This window comes from Gobio gobio (genome assembly GCF_949357685.1).
Source record: "Gobio gobio genome assembly, chromosome: 16".
Taxonomy (NCBI): Eukaryota; Metazoa; Chordata; class Actinopteri; order Cypriniformes; family Gobionidae; genus Gobio; species Gobio gobio.
Genome location: NC_137109.1, coordinates 45,218,970 through 45,242,829, shown reverse-complemented (window position 1 = coordinate 45,242,829; position 23,860 = coordinate 45,218,970). Strand labels below are relative to the sequence as shown.

The following is a 23,860-nucleotide window of genomic DNA, read 5'->3' as shown; positions in this document are numbered from 1 at the left end:
TAAATGCTGCTCCATCTGAAAGCCAGAGGGCATTCTCGTACAGAAACTCCAAATATGCCCCACAAAAGTACGATAATGCACATCATTCCAGGAAATTCCTATGGGCATCATACTATCGAATAAACAGATAAATCATATATTGTCGTAGTCGTGTGTTTATTAGTCATGTTTAATCAATCAAAGCCTTTCAATCTTCTGAGTTCTTCAAGCCTTCTCTGGTATTTTCATGATAATAAAATCATTTTTCCTCACTACTAAATATTCCACGGTCAACTGCTAGTGGTATTATAACAAAGTGGAAGCAATTGGGAACAACAGCAACCCAGCCACGAAGTGGTAGCCCACTTAAAATCACAGAGCGGGGTCAGCTCATGCAGAAGTCGCCAACTTTCTGCAGAGTCAGTAGCTACAGACCTCCAAACTCTGTGTGGCCTTCAGATTAGCTCAAGAACAGTGCATAGAGAGCTTCATGGAAAGGGTTTCCATTGCCGAGCAGCTGCATCCAAGCCTTACATCACCAAGTGCTATGCAAAGTAGGGCTGTGCAATTAATCGAATTTCGATTTCGATTTCGATTTTGCCTCCCAACGATCACCAAAATAGTACAATCGAGAAAAAACGATTATTTTGCCATGTTCAGTTTTGCAAGAACACTCTTATTTTGTCTTGCGTTCTGAATGAAACGCGCACGCGCACATCCGCCCCTCCCGAAGCCACAAACTCTCTCAGTTCGTGAGTCTCGTGTGCATATCATCCGCTGGAATTTAAAAACTCGACGCGAGTAAAGATGACAGAAGGAGGGCAGTTACAGCAGCGTTTGGTGAGCAAAAAAGGCAAAACCAACTCCGTTGTCTGGGAACAGTTTGAGTTCGAGGAATCAGACGACGAGCAGAAACATGCTACGTGCAAGATTTGCTACATGGTAGTGGCTGCAACGCAAGGGAACACCACGAATTTGTTTAAACACTTGAAAATTAAACAAAGTGACCTATGACAATCTAATAAAGAAACAAAAACTGAGGAGAGCAGGGGTGCCGTGTAAACGTCCTTTTTTCCCCTCATATTTTTCAAATAATTCTCTCTTTGTAAACTTTGTTCAATGCATGCGAGTGCTGCCATATTTTCGAATATGACCAGTCGTTTTCGCCGTCATCACCCGGGTTTAGTGCCAGAAGACGCGAATGAGAAGCCGCGCGCGCTGTGAGAGAATGTATCTCTGTGCGCTCATCCGAGAGCGCGCACGCGTCTCTCAGCGCGCAAATATTGAGTTCTCTTTCAAGTCTTGCTCTTGAACGGACAAACTCACACAAAACGTATGTCAACATGTCCATCTTGATGAGTATCCTAGCAGACATAGTCTGTATATGCCTTAAGTTAACTTTATACAGTCGATAAAGACGACGCATATCCGATCATTAGGTCTTAAAGAGGCAGTAGCCTTTACTGCTGTCTGTTTAATGTCAAACAACAAAAGACAAGGACATCACTCACTGCTCTTGATTGAATAGCTTTTGTAAGTTTAATAGGATTAATCTTTAATTTATGCACTCAAATATGCAATGTTATGTTACATTTAATAAATTTCTGTACCTGAAAACTAATGTTAGACGTACATGAAAAGCATATCTAGCCGAACCATATTGTTGATCTTATTTATTTATCTTTATCATTTTTACGTGAATACTTTTATACTTTGATTTGAATATATGTTATATTATTTATTTTAATAGTTCAAAAAGTACAACAAATGTTACAATTTCAATTGAATTGTTGAAAGGTGTATTTTTAATAAATACATCACATTCCCAAAGTCATGTGAAATAATCGTGTTACATAATCACGATTATTTTGGTCAATATTGAAATCACGATTATGATTTTTTCCATAATCGAGCAGCCCTAATGCAAAGCGTCGGATGCAGTGGGGTAAAGCACGCCGCCACTGGACTCTAGAGGAGCGGAGACGTGTTCTCTGGAGTGGCGAATCACTCTTCTCTGTCTGGCAATCCGATGGTCTGGGTTTGGCGGTTGCTAGGAGAACGGTACTTGCCTGACTGCATTGTGCAAAGTGTAAAGTTTGGTGGAGGGTGGATTATGGTGTGGGGGTTGTTTTTCAGGGGTTGGGCTTGGCCCCTTAGTTCCAGTGAAAGGAACTCTTAATGCTTCTGCATACCAAGACATTTTGGACAATTTCATGCTCCCAACTTTGTGGGAACAGTTTGGGGATGGCCCCTTCCTGTCCCAACATGACTGCAGTGCACAAAGCAGGTCCATAAAGACATGGATGAGCGAGTTTGGTGTGGAGGAACTTGACTGGCCTGCACAGAGTCCTGAACTCAACCCGATAGAACACGTTTGGGATGAATTAGAGCGGAGACTGAGAGCCAGGCCTTCTCGTCCAACATCAGTGCCTGACCTCACAAATGTGCTTCTAGAAAAATGGTCAAAATTCCCATAAACACACTCCTAAACCTTGAGGAAAGCCTTCCCAGAAGAGTTGAAGCTGTTATAGCTGCAAAGGGTGGGTCAACTCCATATTAAAACCTAAGCATTAAGAATGGGATGTCATTTAAAGTTCAGGCGTCCCAAAACTTTTGGCTAAATAAGTGTATGTTGTGTGCCTTATTCTGTGTAAGAAGCCACATGGTCTCACAGAAGGATGCTCAACTCTCGTTAGGATGAATTGAGTTTGAGTTAAAAAACATATTATTAAGTGTGCTCTTTTGTTGGACAAGGTTCATAAATGCTTCTCAAGTTTGTAAAGATGTTTGACGCGTGTTGCTTTTTCAAATGAATATGTTATTAAGCAACTCAAATCCGCAGTGCTTTCAAATGGAGCAGCATTTACTACTGATCACAGAACCGTGCTTCACTGACAAGCTGCGCATAAAAAAATACTTGCAGCATTTGCGATTTCATAATCACAATAAGCCAAATCGGTTTAAGCATGATTTCAGGTTAATTGCGATTAATAAGTATCAATGTATTGTTTCTAAACTGGCTTAAAATAATGATTTTGAATGAATTCACTTGAATTGTGACTCAAACTTACCTATTCTAATGCCATTTTTTCTACCAATCTTTAAATCAAAGGCATTATTCAAGACATTTACATCACAGGCCCTATATATTGTAATGCTCTCATTCATGAAACAAGGGAAGATTGTGAAGTCCCACTTTAGGAAAATCCCCCCTGGAAATGGCTGCATTAAAATCATTGCCTTTTTCAAGATTATTGGTTAATTTGATATGACTGGAAAAATCATAGCAAGCATTTTGTGATTTTTCAATATATTGCCTAACCCTAAATGTATTAGCACAGCCTCAATTGTTTTGTTTCATGTCAGTTGTGTTTTATTTTTTGTGTGCGCGGTTAGATATGGGCAGTTTCAGCATCTCAGAAGTATGATGTTGATTATGTCATGTGAGACTGAGCTAAAGAGATGCATTAGATCCTGAGTCATAATGAGCTCTGTGTCCCATGTTGTGAGGCAGTGAGGTTGCTATAGAATCAGTGCTGAACGCAGAAGTTGCTATAGAATCATGATCTCATCCTTTTAGCTCACGCCCTAAACACAAAGGGTTTGAACCAGCTATACTTTTTGCACACCTGTACCTCTACTCTAGACCCATATTACCAGTATTGAGTGTATTACCAATATTGCGTGTGTGTGGTCACCAGGTGAATAGGGCACATGAGTAGGTTTGGTTTGATTCCACTTCTTTAAGTCACTTTAGATAAAAGCATCTGCCAAATAAATACATGTAAATGTTGGTATGCATCTGAGTGTGTATAAAAGTCTTATGGGGATAGTTTTGTTCTGTTAGAAAGATAAAAGTGTTGGAGAAAGGCACATTGAATGTAAAAATAAAGCATACAGGCATCATTGAAATGTAATATGTTATTCTACAGAGCACATTTTCATATGACTCATGTAGAGGTTCATCTTATTGCAGGAAAGAAATTTCCCCCCATGAAGTTTCTATTTTGTGCAAATCCGCTGATGTGTTTATTTTGGAGAAAGCTGCTATTAGGAGGATGTCGCATGGATCCTGTTGTGAAAAAAAGTCTATTATTGCGAGGCACACAGCATCACATTATTACTGCTTGGCTTCTCATTTTTCAGAGGTCAAAGTGTGTTTGTTTGGAGAAAAAACACTTTCTGACATAAAAGTAAAACCTTGAGATGGAAACTTCTGCAACACAGACTGTGTATTCTTTTGATAGTTTCTTTTAATGTAATCTAAAGAAGGAAAGCCTAGAGGGTTGATGTTTAGTTGAGTTAAAGTTATCCTTTTTTATAAAGCAGTGCTTCATTGTACTTAAGGAAAGAAAAATTATCTGGGGTTAGTTAAGGTTCTTTCACACAGGGCGTGGCAGTGGTGAATTTCTGGTTAACTTTCAGTGGGAGACATGCAGAAAGCGGCAAAGTGCAGGCAATTTTGCTGGTGGCATGGAGGCAGTGTGCAAGCGGTGCCCGTGCACCCAAAATCCCACCGCTTTGACAAGCAGGCGCAGCCGAAGATTCATTTTAGATTTGAATATTTTCTTTTTGTCAGAGGCAGTGGCAGTCGCATCAACTTTAACCAATTATTGAACAGATTATTAACAACCAATCATAAAACATTAGCTTATATTGGAGTTAGGGCTGGGCAAAAAAATGAAATTCTGGGCGAAAAATCGATTTTTCGATGAATTGTTTTTTAAAATGTGGTCGATTTAAAATCGATTCTCAAAGGCCACGAATCGTTTTTTTCCCATATTTATTACTGGAAACCATTCATTCATTCATTCATTCATTCAGTGCTAAAATGGCGGCTTCCGGTGCGTTGTCGATGTTTGTAATGTTAAACTCGCTTGTTCAGACTTGCACACCCTCCAGAAGCTAACGTTCAGTAAGTGAATGACGCCTTGTGATGCCATCCCAAAGAGGCATGAAATCACTCTCACTGACCTTTTCCTGGAACGTTCCCACCTGGTGGAACGACCTACCTTTCTCAATTCCAGCAGCTGAGTCTGTAATCATTTTAAAAAAACATCTAAAGACCCATCTTTTCCAGCAGCACCTGATCAATCAAGAATGGCACTTATCACTCTACTTATTTTCTGTTTGTCTATTTAATAATATTATTAAAAACTGTCCTGTGTTCTGTGCTAGATTAGCGGAGACTTGTCCTAGTTGCTTCGATTGCACTCATCGCTTTGGATAAAAGCGTCTGCTAAATGACTAAATGTGATGTTAATGCTGAGGTGAAATGGTAATACTACAAATCTGCGGAACCATTTGATGAGACATCACCCAGACGTTGCAACACCCCCACAGCCGAGCAAAAATAGATTGCATACATGCGAATGCTTGCCTTACATTATGATCATTGTATTAAACTTGAGCGTTCACTTAAGCACGTACGTTAGCCATTATATACATATTCAAATCAACTCAAGTCAATAGACAGCGCAGGACCAATAATTCAAACCTAATAGCTTATATTATAAACAGATTGCCTCAAATAAAAGTTAGTCCACATAAGTCAGCATGTTAAGGTATTGTTGTTTGTTACCACGGCAACTACTTGTGTCCAGGTCATAGCAGTCAACCCTCCCGTTTTTTCCGGGTTTCTCACGCATTTTAGCTCTTTTCCCGCTGTCTTCCCGTATTTTTACGCTCTGATTGTGTTAATTCAGAACACGCAACTATCTGTGTCTGTGAAGTGGCTTGCACTTGCACCAGTCAAGCAGGGGGCAGTACACAGACAGTAGCTTAGGCCAGTGTTTCCCAACCGGGGTGCCGTCTGACGAGAGCAGGGGTGCCGTGTAAAAGCCTTTGTAAACTTTGTTCAATTAATGTGAGTGCTGCCGTATGTTCGAATATGACCAGTCATTTTTCACTTTCATCACCCGGGTGAAGTGCCAGAAGACGCGAATGAGAAGTGGCGCGCGCTGTGAGTTTGTCTCTGTGCACTCACCCGAAAGCGCGCACACGTCTCACAGCGCGCAAATAATGAGTTCTCTTTCAAGTCTTGCTCTTGAACGGACAAACTCACACAAAAAGTATGTTAACATGTCCATCTTGATGAGTATTCTAGCAGACATAGTCTGTATATGCCTTAAGTAAACTTTATACAGTCGAGAAAGACGACGCATATCCATGCATTAGGTCTTAAAGGGGCAGTAGCATTAGGTCTTAAAGGGGCAGTAGCCTTAACTGCTGTCTGTATAATGTCAAACAACAAAAGACAAGGACATCACTCACTGCTCTTGATTGAATAGCTTTTGTAAGCTTAATAGGATTAATCTTTAATTTATACAGTCAAACATGCAATGTTATTTTACATTTGATCAATTTCTGTACCTGAAAACCAACGTTAGACAAACCTGAAAAGCATAGTTTATTTTATTAGTATCTTTGCTCAATAGTATTTATTTGTGCTGCTGCTTGTATTTAAATGATTTGTTCTTATTGTTTTCTTTATTTTTATTTGACAGTAGTCCTTTTTTCCCTGAACATAGCAAATACTGAACCGTACCGAAACCGTGAACCTAAAACCGTGACACAAACCAAACTGTGGGCAATCTGTAACGTTATACCCCTAGCGTAACGTATGCAAGGGGGTGCCACAAAATGGAGAACATTTTCAAAGGGTGCCATGACTGAAAAAAGGTTGGGGAACACTGGCTTAGGCTACTATCGAAGAAGAAGAAGAAGAAGAAGAAGACAGTTGCAGCGGCGGGCGGGAGGAAGAGGGAAAAAGTAGCGGGAAGTGAACTTCAAGGAGAGTAGAGTAGATGAGTGTGATGTGCGATGATGGATCAGGACGTTGACGGCCAAAATCAAAATATATTGTGTAGTTATAAACTCTTTAGACTGTTAATGATTAGTGCTTTTTTTAAAGTTTGTGGGTAAGAATCGTGTAAAAAAAAAATCCCTTATTTTGTGGATGGATTCCGGGAAATCTCTTATTTCCAATGTTCAATGTTGACAGCTATGGTCCAGGTATGAACTCGCTTCTTGTGTATGAAAAGTAACTGCACACACGACGGGCGGCAAAATCACAAGAAAAGCTTGTCGTGTACTGAAAATCATCCAATATCCTTTTTATGTAAAAATTTTTTTGTATTAAATATTAAATAAAATTTTATTGTATTTAACATAATTGTATGCATTTGAAATATAGAGATGGGTTCTGTTTTAATGTACCCAAGTGTACCTAAAATAAAAAAGAGTTTAATATACAGTTTTGTGGCTCTTAAAGGTCCCATGGCATGACATTTTCATTTTATGAGGTTTTTCAACATTAATATGAATTCCCCTAGCCTGAATATTGTCCCCAAGTGGATAGAAATGTTGATCGGTGTAAACCCGAGTTCTGGCTGTCTTTCTCTGCCTTTGAGAAAATGACAGCCCAGACGAGCCAATCCTGAAGTCTCCTGGTTTGACGTCCAAGCAGGAACGGTTCCCTCCCTTTCCTCCGCCCAGAGAATCTGGCACACCCATGCAGAGAGATCATTGCTTGTGAACGAGTGAATGCTGGCAGTTTCTCAGTGTTTGGATGTACAAATGAAAAGTCTTTTTTCAGTTCCTTCTGATCTGTGATCAGTGATTTCTTATGTGTAGCTAATTATTTATTATTCGTGCACACAATGCGGCTTCTCTCTCTCCAGACAGAACGGTGTTTTCTATTTTTTGAGTCAATGTTTTTTTACGTCCTCGTCGCGTCTATCTGTTCTAAAATGTGCATACAGTCGTTTCTGCTCAACATCAGCAGAGTCACATCTTTAGAGATAAACCTTACACACGCCGAAGCTCGGGCTGCACTGACAGGTCGGCCTTCAACATCCCCGACCCCCAGTACTGCATCTGGCCCACAGCGGCGCGAGATTAAGCAGAAGGGGGGTAAGCGTGAGCATATCCGGGCTAGGCAGCCTAGCCCACAATAAACTGGATTACATTCGATTACTGCTGTTGTGTCTTTGTTTGCGCTGTGTCCTCAATGCGCGTCACTGACGCTTTTCATATGATAGGAACATAATGCTATTATCAACACTTACTCGTAACTCGTTCATCTCGACACCATTGCATGTGTCACAAAGTTGGTAATAATGATGAAGACGGACTCGGTGTGACTCGGACTCGTGTTTATTCAGAACTCTCAGATACAAACACAATAAACTCGCGCTGACAGACAGCGCTCTCATAACTCAGTAGTTACTATAAATAACTTTGTTAGCAATCGCTGAGCTCCGTCTCTGGTACGTTAGTGATGTCCGGTTTGCGAACGATCTTTCTTTTGAACCGGTTCTTTTTAGTGAACCGAATCAGTTCACCAAATTGGACTGAATCGTTCTAAACGGTTCGCGTCTCCAGTCAGCGCTGATCCATAATTTACTAAAGTTACTAACTTTCTGACATGAGTGACAGCCCCTCCGACTAGAAATAGACTAATAACCTGAAGTATATGCTGTAACTACAACAGTTCACCCTGAACTGAGACATGCTGAGAACTGATGTGAAGTGAACTCAGGTCCATCCGTCCAGAGGCAGCTCGTGCCTGCTCATGCCTCGTAGACCTCGTTAAACCACGCCCCCTCCGCTCATTTAAAATGCAAAGATGTCAGCCAATCACAACAGTGGGCGTTTTTACTGAAGTCTCACAGCAGACACGCCTCTTGAAACAGGGCCTTCAGCCACAGGGCAAACATCAGTATTGAAAAAATGCCTTTTATTTCTAAATTATGACATTTTATGATGTAAAAATCATACTAACAATATAAGTACACCTCAGGAAACATTATAAAATAATAGAAAAATGCCATGCCATGGGACCTTTAATTTCTTTTTAATTACCCACTTGTAAACTTATGTTCACTGTCCTTTTTTATCAATATAGTACTTGTATTAAATCCATATTCATTGAGTTGAATCGAGAATCGGAATCGAATCGATTTGAGAGCTTGTGAATCGAAATCGAATCAAATTAGAACATCTGAATCGATACCCAGCCCTAACTGGAGTGTTGAAAACATGATAGAGAAGATTGTTTTCAATGTAATAGAATTCCCAGGGTAGTATGACCCATCAAAAAATCTTATACAGAGATAGAAGTAAAAAATCCAGAGCATGAGTACATGAGTTGATTTGCCAGTTAAAAATGCAAATATGTTTAAAATGTAATAGTTAACTGTGTCTGACATAAAAACTACGCTACCCATATTCCCATGAAATGATAAATAACACAAACAAAAAAATTCTGTTAATTTCACGTGTCCCGTGTGAAATGGCCTTTAGGAGGCTCAGCAACATTCATTGAATGTTAGTAGTGATTTTGATTATTTTTATAAAACCCTCTGAACTTGTTCCCAGAACTTGGTTGGGAAGAATGGACATTTGTCTGGGTTGTTGCATCTTGAGATGTTTTTTCTTTTTGATGTATGTTTAATTCATCAAAAATGTCTGCTGCGTTTAATAGTCATTTGAATGTAAGACATCTATCAAGATCTTGAGAAGAACTTCTGAACTCAACAGCTCTAGGTCTTTTAGAACCAAAGTGAATTTCTGCTATAAGTGAGAGGCTGTTGTTCTCGATTGGATTAGACAGTTGTTTAAGTGTGTGTGTGTGAGGGAGAGTATTTGTAAGGTTGAATTAGGATTGCACCTCATTGACAGGGAAACTAAGCAGCAACTATGATGTAAGTACAGGCAACCCTACTCCACCTCAGCGTTTACATATAGAAGTGCTCTGGACTACAAATGTACTGCAAATGACGCTTAACTCTTTAACTCCATATTTTCTCACATTTGGGGGCTTCTTTGCTGTTTGAAATGGTCCATGAGTACTTCTTCCACTCCTGAACTGTGTTTCCCTTATAAAACTGTGACATCACAAATATGTCTATTTGGACCATAGAAGTGTATGGCACAGACAGAGACATATACTGACTCGCCTCCTGAAGTGTGGATGTTTGAAAGGGGTGTTGCCTACTGCGTTTTAGCTGCAGTGGTGGGGGGGGGATTGCGTCACACTAGACTGGTTTTAAGGACTCCATGATGTAATGGGGAGTAATGCCAGCAGAGGAGCAAAGCTCTGAAACCAGTCAACCAAGCACAGAAGACAGCCACCGCTGGTCCGTGTCTATATGCTGCATTAACACACCCATACATATAGTGTCAAACAGGACAGAATGTATTTTAATTAAAGGCTATTTATTTGAGCTTTATTGAACAATGAACATATATGCAGATATGATGTGTTGCGATCTGTTATATTGGTCAATGTTGAGGGGATGAAATGAGAGGCAACCTTTGAGTAAAGCATAGTAAACGGTATTATGCATGAAAGAAGAATTGTGAGATGAAACATTACATGTGTTTTAAATCCCATAATATTGTCAGTGTGTGGAATCGCAACTTGTGATACTTTGTTACAATCAGATTAAGATTGGTATCAGTGTCAAATGAATATTGTTGGTGTCCCTGTATTTGTTTGGCCGTATTGGACTGATCGTCTTCTGTCTCTTTTTCTGTCCGGTAGGCGTCCCCACTCCGAGTATGGAGATTCTGCGGCACACGCTCAACATGCTGGTCCGAGAGCGGAAGATCTACCCCACCCCAGAGGGTTATTTCATTGTCACCCAGCAGACATACTTCATCACGCCTTCCCTCATCAGGACTAACAGCAAGTGGTACCACCTAGACGAGAGGATACCAGATCGCATGCAGCCGCAGCAACAGCAGCAGCAGCCGTGTACCTCTCCTCACTCGGGTACCATGACACCCTCCACATCTGGATGTGTCCGGGAAAGACCTCACCACAAGAACCATAGTGATTCATACAACAACAGCTACCGGGAGGACATGCCTAGCACACATACCTCAACCTTACAGAGAAGGTCTAAGGAGCATAAAGAGGTTTCTCCTGTGTCTCCACCCCCTCAGCAGCCATCAGAGAAGAGTAAGAGTGCTCTTAGTTTTCCATTTAAAACGGAGACAAACAGTAAACACAAAGATGGAAGCAGCAGCAGCGGGGAGAAGCAGTCTAAGAAGTTTGGACTGAAGCTCTTCAGGTTGAGCTTCAAGAAGGACAAGACGAAACACCTAGCCACGTTTTCAGCCCAGTTCCCACCTGAGGAGTGGCCACTGCGGGATGAGGAGACACCCACCACCGTTCCCAGAGAGGTGGAGATGGAGATCATCCGTCGGATCAACCCAGATCTCACGGTGGAGAACCTTGCTCGGCACACAGCCGTGATGAAGCGATTGGAGGAGGAGAAGGCACAGAGGAACAAAGCAAACTCCTCAGCTCAGCAGAGTGCACGCAGCAAGAGGAGCCGCAGTCATCGAAAGACCCAGCAGGGCAAGGCCTCACGTTCCCATAGCAAAACACGAGCGTCCAGGGGGGATCCGTCTGAAGGATCCAACCTGGACATATCCTATGACCGGGATTACAGATTCTACAGCTCCTCGTTGGTACGTTCTCCACGTGAAACCATGATGTCCATGGAGCGGAATCGGGGGAAGTATATGGTTCACAGCAACCCCAATATTGTGGAGTCTCACTTTACCACCGCTCCAGAGTGGGATGTTTCTGGGGAACTGGCAAAGCGGCGGACAGAAATGCCATTCCCAGAACCCTCTAGGGCACAGTCGCATTCCAAAGTCCACCGAAGTCATAGTCATACACAAGAGAGAAAGTCACGAAACGAGAGGTCCGACAAGGCCAAAGAAAGGTCACGCTCCATGGACAACTCCAAGGGACCTCTTGGTGGCCAATTTTTAGGTGGCCCAGAGGACTTTGAGTGCAGTCCCGATGACAGGAGTCGGTACTACACTGACGATGGTACTTTGAGGGCATCTGCGCAGGCGACCCACTATTCCCGCATCATGCTCTCTGCTGCTAGATTACACTCTGACGTTTGTGTGCCTGATGTCGGAAGGGGATCCTCAGAGGATGCTGTGCTTTACCGGACGTTGGAGAAGAGCAAAAGCAGGGATAGTCTACCAGCTTACAATGACCGGAAGTCTTGCTCTCCCAAAACGCCTGCGGATGACTATTTCCAGTGCACTGCGGCAAATGAAGTCTCTCTCTCTGCCCCATCATCTCTTGTAAAACCCAGCCATGACTTTACGGATAGTGTCTGGAAGGGGATCTCCTCTGACCGACTGACACCTCATCTAACGCCGCCTCACCCTATAGAATATAAAGAGGAGACATCCAAGGGACAAAGTAGTATTCCTATAGCGACGACGAGCCAAACTCCCGAGCATCTCCCCAATGGACGATTGTTGCACCAACACAATCCCGACTCAGGTGACTTGGACAAAATGCCAGAGGTTTACAGCCAAGAGACTTTGTTTAAACCTCCAGACTACGTGGAGAGCAGCTTCTCAAGGCCAGGTACGATAGGTAGGTCCCCTCACACCAAGTCAGCAGAGGTCCTGGAGACTCAGGAGCATTTCGATAAACCTCTACCACTGACCGTGCCATCATCCTCGGCTCAGGAGCAGGCTTCATGCGCAGAAACCACCTTTGACTATTACAATGTGTCTGATGATGACTCTGAGGAGACTAGTCATAAGAACCGGGTGGAGAAGAAAGTTCTAGAAGAGGGAGGGACAATGCAATGGCTGCTGGAACGGGAGAAGGAGCGGGATTTGCAGCGGAAGTTTGAGAAGAACCTTACCTTTCTAAGTCCCAAGGAAGGTGAGGGGAACAACAGCCAAAAATCTGTCCATTCTACCCGATTGGACAGTATGGACTCCAGCAGTGTGACTGTGGACAGTGGATTTAATTCCCCACGGTAAGGCACTCAGGGCCACTTTAAGGGTTTGTTTCATTTGTTGTTTTGGCAATAGGGTGTGTCTGAAATGAGGGGTATGCTATTCTATGAATAGACATATCCTCGTTTTTAACTCCGTGTTAACTCGCAGGAACATTTAGGGTTTTTTGCTTTTATAGTCATGACAGAATTCCGTAGAGCCTTAACATTAATCCCAGTTGAGCAAACCTTACATTTTCTTATTTTAAGCAGCAGTAACCACCTCTGTGAATGACATTAAGGCCAGAAACATACTCTATGCAAGTACAAAATCACCAGTGCTTGGCCAATGCCAAGTCCTATTATACATACTTAACTTGCATTCTTGCGTTATTGTGGCGGTAACAAACCTCAGTAGTCTGGAAGTTAAGTTAAAATGTCTGTGCCATTCAACCTGTGGATTATTTTTCAGGTAACTAGCTATAAACATGTCAACATTTTATCTAATTTTAACTTGCTTAGCAATATACTGTTAAAACTGTTCAAATTTCCATTGACCTATAATATAACTTATAACCCACTATATGAGTGATGAGAATTCATTTTACACGTTGCATTACAAATTGCCTTCTGACACATTTTGCAAAGCTATTGTTCATACTTGCGTAGAGTATTTTGGGGGCTTAATGCTACTCTACTATGTATCAGGTTTTCACTAAAATGGGAGAGGCCCTAACATGTGATAGGTACCGAATACACCTTAATGTAGGCCAACCACTACCAGTTTTATAACTGCGATCTTTGAAAGGGTTTACACCATTTGTTTTTGTTTGAACTGAATTTTTGTTTAAATGTGGTGTTTTGGGTGCTCCTTTTGTCATTTTTTTATTTTTTTTTGTCTAAATGAACATCATGTTTGTATTGTAAGTGCTGCATTGTTGCATTGTGTGTTCTTAACCAAACTCCATTGGGTTAATTGACATTGTTCTCAAAATTATCACAATAGAAGCACACGTCTGTCACTTTATCTATTGATATGTTTGAGGCCTTACTTAAATAATAAATTGCCTTGAGCACATGATGCAACTTGTGCAACTTTACGTCCTGACATTATCCTTGTCCTTCCCTTCAACCTGCACCCGTTGAAAACCCTTTGATCTCGTCTTCCAAATGTCTGAAACCTCTCATACTGCAAACTTCCAGTAGATATTTTCATGCTCAGATATTGCAGTGCAATAATATTGACTCAGAAATCACTTTAAAGTTGAATGCAAAGTCTGTTTTGCAGGCAAAAATTCAAAAATACTTATTGTCATCCAGAGTGATTTAAAGAAGGTCACGTCCACTTGAGGAAATATACCATGCGTTTTAAAAATCAGACCTCTTGAACTGCTGAAAAAGATGAAGTGGATATTTTCTGTCTGCATTTAGAAAAAATGTGATTGGATGAAGAAAAACAAGCACTGTACTGTTACTCAGGTCACCCTGTAAGGCAGAGCGGGTTAAGAACACTTCACTGTAAAGTGACGGTGAGCCCGCTCAGAGCCAAAAACCTGATGAGACTTTTCAAACATTTGAGGAACATAATGTTGCCCCCATGTTTTGTTTTGTTTTGTTTTTTTAATTGTGATATTTTTTAGTTTTTTCCCAAATTAAAGTATGTTGTTTTTCATACAGTGGTTCAGTTGTAGTTTTTACCGTGTGTGTGTGTGTGTGTATATATTTGTTTTGTGCAGTTCCTTCCTGTGTTTTCATTCTCCCCTCTGCATTTTGGTTGCTAGCCTTGTTCAAAACATCATAGAAAAGGGAAACCGTATGTTTCAAACAGCGATATGTCAAAAACAACTACATTCCTGTTATTGTCCTATACATTATAAAAACCAATACAAAAATATATTATTATATTAACCTATTACCTTTAATAGGTACACCCATTTTTTGTTTTTTGTAAATCAAGGATTTTTAATGGTTTCTTGGACTAGATATATATAAAATATATTATTATTATTTAACACATCCAACAGTATTTTGAAAGCCTTTATCAAATGTATAGTTTTAAATATTTATCAATTTAAAAACTGTTTATTATTGTACTACTTATACTTGTACTATTGCTGCTCAAAAGTTTTTGATTGGTAAGATTTTATGTTTTTAAAAAATACGTATCTTATGCTCACCAAGGCTGCATTTATTTTATTACAAATACAAAAACAAAACCGTAATATTGTGAATTATTATTATTATTATTATTATTATTAAACGGTTTTGTATTTAAATATATTTTAAAATGTCATTTATTCCTGTGATCAAATCTGAATTTTCAGCATCATTACTCCAGTCTTCAGTGACGCATGATCCTTCAGAAATCATTCTATTATGATGATTTGCTGCTCAAGAAACATTTATTATGATTATCAATGTTGAAAACAGTTGTGTAAAACTTTTTTTTAGGATTCTTTGATGAATAAAAAGTTAAAAAGAACAGCATTTATCTGAAATAGAAAGCTTTTGCAACATTGTAATACCGTTAATATACAGTTTATTCAGGAAGGATGCATTAAATTGATACAAATTGACAGTAAAGACTCTATTTAACCTCTTAAGCTCTGGAACCATTTTTGGGATTTCCGCCTGGATTTGGCCTACCCAAATTGAAAAGCTTCCCATAGCCACATACAGTGGTCTCTAAATACTAATTTTAAAGGATATATAAAAATGAATCATAAACCACTGCTAAAAGTGATAAACATGTAAGTATATGTTGTCTGAGCTGTAATAACCCCTTCAAAAAGTTAATTAATTACAAATTAAAAATTAATTAATTACATTAATTACAAATTTTAAAAAAGTTAATAAATTAAAAATTAATTAATTACATTAATTACAAATTTCAAAAAGTTAATTAATTACAAATTAAAAATTAATTAACTACAACTTGGACCTGTGTGCTCTAGCATCCTGCAGACAGTTTGGGCTGTTTCCACTAAATTCCAGAAAATACTCCAGAAATAAGTATATCCACAATATTAAAAATTAAATATTTCACAATATTACTGTTTGTTATATATATATAACAAACAGTAATATTGTGAAATATTATACAAAATGTGTACTTATTTACAAAAACTTATAAATGCAGCCTTGTTGAACATAAGAAACCTCTTCCAAAAACATTACAAATATTACCAATCAAAAACTTTTGAATTGCAGTGCATATGAAACATACAAAAAATATAGATTTGCGAACTTCCAAATCTGACCATGTAGGAACTATATAAGTAGTGATGTATGTGAATGGGTTGAAATTTGATCATGTTTAATTTATGAGCTGGTTGTTTAAGGATGAACTAGTTGGAGAGTTGGAGTTGAGCTGTATGTCATCTGAATAGGTTCCACTTGCATTTGATTGATTTCAATTTAGATTTCCCCTTTCAAATGTGGGCAGTCACATTTAAAATGGACAAATTAATGTGACATGTTCAGATGATTTTGTTTATACAGCCTCTCTCATATAGTCCTGAATCTACATTGGGCATGTTTGGGCTCTTTGAGAGAAACATCTATTGGCACGGGTGTTTTTAGAGTCAACATAGAAATCCATGAATCATCGACCTTTATAAATATTCTGTTCTTTCAGGTTTGTATTCCTCATTTTGTCATATTCCCGTACTGTCCTTTCTCTTTTCTGTTTTCCTTTTATTTACTTTTCATTTAGTTTCAGAGTTGGGCACAATTCTGAATGTAGTTGGAATTTAAAGGTGCAGTGTGTAGTATTTATGAGGTTACTATACATAACTATGTTTTCAGTGGAGTATAAAGACCTTACATAATGAATTATGCTTTTATTACCTTAGAACGAGCCATTTCTATCTCCATACACCGCAGGTCCCCTTACAGTGAAATCGCCATTTTGCTCCATGTTTCTACAGTAGCCCTAAACGGACAAACTTCTCTACAGAGCGATAGCTACTCTCTATTGTCTCTGATATTTTTGGCCTGTGTTGGGCACCGTAGCTTCTCGAATGTGCGGTTGCGATTCGCATTTTGCAACCTCACCACTAGATGCCTCTAAAATTAACACACTGCACCTTTAAAGTGAAAGGATTCAAAGAAATTCAACAGTAATCGAATTAGTAGTGTTTGTGACAATACAGATTAGCTGATTCATTTTGACAAATCTATTCCATGTTATGTAGAATAAAAAAATTCTTATTGACCTATTGGATGTACTTCTCTAAACTAAGCTCAAGAAAAATCATCACAATTTTCTAATAGATTTTAATTTTGCTTTACAGCACCACACGTACACGCACCACACCCAACTTTCTAAGATTTGGACAAGAATATTTGTGTTTGCCCTCATTTCCAATTTCATTCCATTTTAATTCTGTTTCTTAGACCCTGTTTACACCTGGTATTAAAGCTACACTGTGTAACTTTTTTAGTTTATTCTTAGCTAAAAACACTTAGTTCTTTCAAAAATATATGTGCTCATTAATGTATATTTACTTCTTTCAAGTAATAAAGTATTCTCACAAGTTTATAATATGCCATTGAAAATACATTCGGGTAAGGGGTTCGAATGCGGGTCGCCATGTTGCCCCTCCATCTTGAAAGTATCGGAATTGAGAGGAACAGAAACTAAAATTCACTGGATGGTCATATACCCTTTCCACCGCTAGATGGGGGAAAATATCACACAGTGTAGCTTTAAGATGCATTTTGATCGGATCTCCAGTAGACCGTATTTTAAGCACATGGTGCAGGACAGGTGCACTTAGGGCGTGTCCGAATCCACTTTTGCTAGTTTAATGGCCCTGTCCCAAATGGCAACCTAAACCCTCACGGTCTTCCTCTGAGTCCACACTTTCACAACGTAATGTCGCTTTGACTGGCAGGAAGAAGTCCGCTGCGTAGCTCGCACCAGTGTGGGCTTGGCAGAAGTGCACATCGAGGGTGCATATCCACCTCAAAGGGGGCGCTCGCGAGCACCCTTCTGAGACCTAAAATGCCAAATGGGACACCTTGCGGTCTCATGGACTTAACGGACATGCGCACGCAGCGGCCATTTTAAGTCCACAAGACCGAAAGTGTACAAAAAGTGTGCCATTTGGGACAGGGCCAATGACGGAAAAAATGATTGGTGGTCCAAAAGGGTTGTACCTAGTCTCTTAGGGTGTGATCACACTTGTAGTTCGGTTTGTTTGGTCCGGACCAAAAAACAAATACAAAACATATAGTCCTGGTCCGCTTGCCGTTCACACTGGCATTTTTAACAGCGAACCTAAAGTTACCGAACCAAAGGCATAGGGATACGGTCACAGCCTGATTGGTCGGCTTTTATGACGTATATTTGGCGACGGAGCTGCTTACCGAACATTCAAAACAATGCTGTGTGCTGGATTATACGCCATCATTTTATGCGTGTACATATGGTTTTATTTTTACCAGCTGAGAACTCACGAAGATCTCATAAAATGTTAAAAACATTCAAAACAGCATCAGGATTTCCTCCGTTGAATGCAGAAACAAAGATCTGCATTTATTGATGAGGCACTTTACCTCCTCGTTGCTCCACGTTTGCCCTCTACTCATTTTGGATACACCGATCTTTCCGCGTCGTCAAATCAGCTGACTTGTAGCGTCGCATCTTGTGACATCACGTCCTGTTTTTGGTTAGTTTACATGTCTTTGGTCCGTGTTGCGTTCATATATCAATCGAACCGCACCAGAGTTGGTTTGGAAGCGGACCGAGTCTCATCTCCCATTCCCTTTAAATGCCGGTTGCGCTTGACCCATGGCAGATTCGCTGTTTACATGGAGGAATATAGACACCCTCAACTTGACGAGTCAGTTTAAATACATGTGTGTATTGCCACGATTGGTCAAATAATTTGCCAATTTCATTCGTCATTACAGCAAATAGGTCATTCTGATACATGCAATGATCCATTATGACATGTAGACAATTTACTGCGCCATTGACTTTAGACCAGGTTTTTTTTGCACGCAGTCGTTTTCAGTTCCTCAAAATAGCAACACGGCAGCAATTCGCCTGAACACACCTCATTTTCAGACTAGCACGCCCATGGGCGAACAGATGGGCGCTAGTGCATTTGCTATTTAAACAACGTGGCTCTGGAAGGTGAAAATGATAACTGCATCAGGCTTAAACTAGTAAAAAAACACTTGTGCCGGGTGTACGATAGGGCCTCTAGTGTTTTAATCCGTCTCTTTGGTCCACTTTCAACCACTTCTAACCTGATTTCTTCGAGAGGAGGGTCAAAGGGCGGGTAAATGTATGGGGGATCTTTCAATCTAATGGACGAAATAAGCTTGCACAATTTACATGAACACACCTGGAGATGACAGAAAAACACGGAGAGCAGCAACTTTCATTTCTGCTCTAATGCTGCGCTCACACCAAACGCGAATAGAGCGTCAAAATCACGTCTAGTTGGACGCTTGAACTTGTAGTTTGCGCGTCCACAGCGAATTGGCGTGCGTATAAATTGAGCGTTTGAAGCGAAATAGACGCGCGTTCAAGGTGCTCCAGGAGAAATATGTCATTAAACACCACTCAGCCTCTTTTCATTTTCATTAAAAATATATATTAAACATTAATAGCCCACAAATGTGGTCCAGGCAACTCCTACATTATCTTCACTGCATGTATATTTAAATATCCTTAAAAAATAAAGTTATGAAACTTCTCTTAGCCCTCAGTCAACATGATTTGGCAGACAACAAATGATAGATTCATGACACCAAAGATCGCCCGTTAGATCCACACAAGACGAACCACTACAGGACATCAGAGCCAGCGGCAAACGGCATAAGGACTGGTAGAGGAAAGGCTGCTCTCGCCGGGTTAATGAGCGCTGAGCGCCCGGTGATCGCCTGGATCTCACAACTACAAAAACGCAAGACTATTTTTTTTTTTTAAGTAGGCGCTCTCTTTATAAATAAACCACAGATTTGAGCTTTAAACAACTACATTCTCACCTAAAAAAAAGTCTTAACCTCATTTTGAGACACAGTAGTATTTTTAAATTATGCAGGGTTTCTCATCACTTCACTTTACCACGTGACCGCAGCAACCAGGCTCCTGATTGGTTAATGCGGCGCGAATTGAAGCCAAAGTTCAGATTGTTCAACTCGGGCCGGGCGTCAGACGCGAATTCGCTTCAAACGCATGAATGCACAAAAAGCACCACTCGCGTGTCTATTTCAATGTTAAGTCAATGGAAAGGCGCGTTGATGCGCGTCTGGCGGTCCTGCGGTGCGTCCGACACGCGAATTTTGGAACATACTCTGCAAGAACAAAGAAATGTGTTCGTTTTCTCAAGGTGGCAAGAAAAAGAACAAAGTTCGTTCTGGCCAGGACATTCCATACTTCACGAGAAAAGCAGGTGCCGAACATCTCCGTTTCTCCGCATTAACCCCGCTCACTTTAACATTCTGACCAATCACACAATAGTTCTCGGACACCCACAAGAAAAAAGTTCTGTTCAGACGATGTGTTGAGAACGAGCTGCGAGAACTCCCAAACCAGGGCTCAGAGAACAAAATGACGTTGTTTTGTTCTCGCAGCCCTGGGAGCGATAACTTTTTTTCTCTGTTCTTGCGGAGTATGTAGCGGCCTTGAGGCGGAATCGTGTCTATCGCTCCGCAGGACCTCCAGACGCGCGTCAACGAGCCTTTCCATTGACTTGACATTGAAATCACTCGCTCCTGACGCTCTATTTGCGTTTGGTGTGAACGCAGCATGACAGCCACAAGACCGCGCCAAGTGAGTGTAAGAAATCTGGAATGGTGAGACGACATTGTGCTTGGTATGTTTTTCGTCTCCAGCCGACAGTTTAAATCATGTCTGGCTAGTGTGCTTCCCGTAATGTTTACGCGTTAGATGGACAGTAGGTGGCCTTTTGCGGATGTTTAAATGCATTCGACCACATGAGCGTTTACACTACGAAAGCAATCCGGTCGAAAACGTTTTCAACTAGCTCTGGAAGTGGTCAAAAGTGGACAAAACGTTTTAGACTCAGTTTACACCAAGTGGCAACCTCCCGCAGTTTCTCTTGAAGCCAATACGGAAGTGCCTTAAACTGCAATTAATCGACTGGCCACTAGAGACAGGCTCCAGAATGGAGCAGAATCTCATTGAGCCCCATGTTAAAATGGCCAACTTTACAGCAGAAAAACACATGTTTACAGTCTGGTACAAATTGTGGTTTTGGTCTATACGGCTAATTTTGCCCTTCATGACAACTGTAAGGGGGTGAATTTTTTTATAACTCATTCGTTTACATTATATAAAGCCTTAAAGTTCTGCATAATTAAGGGCGTGGCCACTTCGAGTGACAGGTGGATAGCCATTTATCTGCTGTCTGTTAGTCATCGCATCACTTAAGCTCTGCCCACGTCCCGCCTCTTTGCCCATTTTCTATTATCCGGGAGTGACACGCTGCCAAGATGGCAACGGCCAGCTCGTCCCTAGTTTACGCTTCAAAACTGCTCTTCAGAATCCTATGGGTGACGTCACAGACACTACATATTTTTTTTACAGTCTATGGTTTACACAGGTATTTAGCCTCGTCCACATATGATACAATGGACAGAACCGCATCTTAACACCAGGTGTAAACAGTCTAATCCTGTAATAAGTTCCAGAGTTTATTTGTAAATGAAGCGGCATTCTCAGTTCAGTTCTGAATGGTGCACAACCCTGATCGGCATTGTGATTGTCAATCTTTGATTAACCCCCATCTGTGTTCCTTTCTCAGTGTGTTACTAATCAATTTTCCATTTCTGCTTTCTTCATAACACTTGCATTCTGTTTCCCTTTCTGTCCTTCTGCACTGCTTCAGCACGCGGGAAAGCCTCGCTTCGAACACCTCGAGTAATGTGGAAAATAGCAGGCGTCAGAATATGGCTTTGAGTCCAGGACACATTGGCACCAAAAGACCCCCGCCGCCCTACCAGCCCCCCACCTTCCGTACCATCCGTGAGCCGCCCGCCAACCGCACGGAGAAACAGGCCTCCATCACCAGCGTGTAGTGATGGGGACCGTTAAACCCAACTTCACCAGGACTGTTACAATCTGACAGGCAGGACCTTCTGAGCATGTGTGACGCCTGTTCCAGCTGTAATTTCAAATAGAGACACGTTTTAGAAAACGCAGTTCATCATGATTCACTGGAGGTATCTTTTACTTGTTTTTTTTTTTTTAATATTTGTAACAAATACTGCTGCAGACAAACACGTCAGTTCATTAGGACTAAATTTACACTGATCTGCGATCATGTTTGGGATAAAATCCTTGATCAAACTCATTTGTAGGTGTCCTTTATAGCTTACGGGTCTTAACTGTCTTCTGATCCAAACTTGGCTGCGTTGCCTCTGCCTATTCATTCATGGCTGTGTCTAGTGTTTCATTCTGTACGCTCAGGTCCCTCTGAACTCTACTGACTTGCTGTCTCACATTCGCTGGCCGTAACTTTGAAGGCCACGATGATAATCTCCTTGGAAAGCCGAACAAGCTCATCTGTTTCCGCTGGAATCGTTTTACTGCATCCTTGTGTATCGTCCACTGTCCTGGGATTTTTCTGGAATGTTTGCAGTTAATTGAAACTTAACAAAACATACCACCATCAAGGCATTATTTGTTTATAAGAAAAATACCAATTTAAAATATTACTGGTGCTTTCTCAATGAATGGACCGTTATTCTTTTTTTGAAAAAAAAAAAAGGTGGAATCCATTTTTTTCTTTCGGGGTTTTTTTTTTTTCTTCTCTCTTTTTAACCAGGTGCTCAACTACTAGACGACCCAGAATACACACATTGCTACCTCCACTATTTGTACAGTTGTAGAGGGAGACAAGAGTGACGTCCACCCCCCACCTTAGGTCCGCTGTATTAGACAAACCACTATCAGCTTGCAAACTGTGAATGTACTGCTAGTGCTTTTCAATCACATCTCGATCATAAAGCGTTAGTAACCTACTGTTCTCATACTAATAGAGCCGAATCTCATTGTAACAGAGAGGAGACTTGTGTAGAGTTTGGAATCATATAGGACCCATATAGAGTGGATAATTTAGAACTTCATATCTCTATGTCCAGCCATGTTGAATTATTTGTCATTATGATTACTGCTATTATTATAATTATGATTTTTTGGTTTTTTTAGGACACACATTCATGGTAAGCATTAGAACAATATTTCACTGATTCTTGAGACGTGGGGCCAAACATGTCAATTTTATCTGGTGAATAGTTTTGGAAAATTATTTATAGAATATAAAGTGTTCTGCCACTAATGTGTAAAAAAGATTAAAGTTTATTCAGCAAGGATTAAATTGATCAAAAAATGACAACAGACATTTGTAATATTACAAAACATTTCGATTTCGATTAAGCAGCACAAATTTTTCAACAATGATATTAAAGGTACACTGTGTAACTTTTGTTTTGTTCAAAATTAACAAAAAGTTGTACCACAGTCTGTCTGAATACACCTGTAGTTCCATGTCAGTTTAATAATTTTTCTATATTAATGCGCTGTTTTTATTGAAGCGTGCGCTCACACAGAAATAAGAGACAGAAACTCCTTATAACCCGCGACTTCAAGTAATAAAATAGCTTCGCTACACTGTAAACCCTAACCCTAAAACCCTCAAATTAATTGGTTTGAGTAGAGCCAACTCAAATAAAAAAATTGCTCAATCAAATTAACTTGTATGAGTATTTAGAACTTTGTGAACTAGAGTTCAATGTTTTGAGTTCTATGAACTTGTTTCTTTTCATTTAGACAAACTTAAATTTAACTGAAACTGTGTTGGGAAATTTCTTAATGACACTCAAAGGAGAGAGTAAATACTAAAATTAAGTGTTATATAATGTTGATATTACATGATAATTTTAAGTTAAATGTATGAATTAGCTTACTCAAATATTGCAAGTTAAAAGCAATTAAATCTGCAAGTTCTGCTTATTAAACTTTTTTAATCTTAACATTTCTACATTTAAAAAAATGTATGTAACCTATTACTGACGCCACAACTGACGAAAATAACCATCAGCTTTACTTTTCCAATCAAATATTG

The 23,860-nt window shown here is 40.2% G+C and overlaps 1 protein-coding gene across 5 annotated transcripts in view; it reads left to right on the top strand.

Moving 5' to 3' along the window:
* The window catches only part of stox2b (storkhead box 2b), a gene marked incomplete at its 5' end in the record, with an annotated part of 67,511 nt that extends 44,050 nt beyond the window's left edge, over positions 1-23,461 (top strand). For 3 of the 5 annotated variants that reach the window (XM_079838332.1, XM_079838333.1, XM_079838334.1), the window contains 2 exons: positions 10,529-12,794; positions 21,623-23,461. In XM_079838332.1, coding sequence (XP_079694458.1) covers positions 10,529-12,794; positions 21,623-21,812 — 2,456 coding nt within the window. In that variant the 3' untranslated portion in view covers positions 21,813-23,461. Of the gene's footprint in view, positions 1-10,528; positions 14,432-21,622 lie in introns of those variants that run through there. The other 2 variants (XM_079838336.1, XM_079838335.1) reach the window with 2 other exon arrangements.
* Positions 23,462-23,860: the final 399 nt, after the last annotated feature.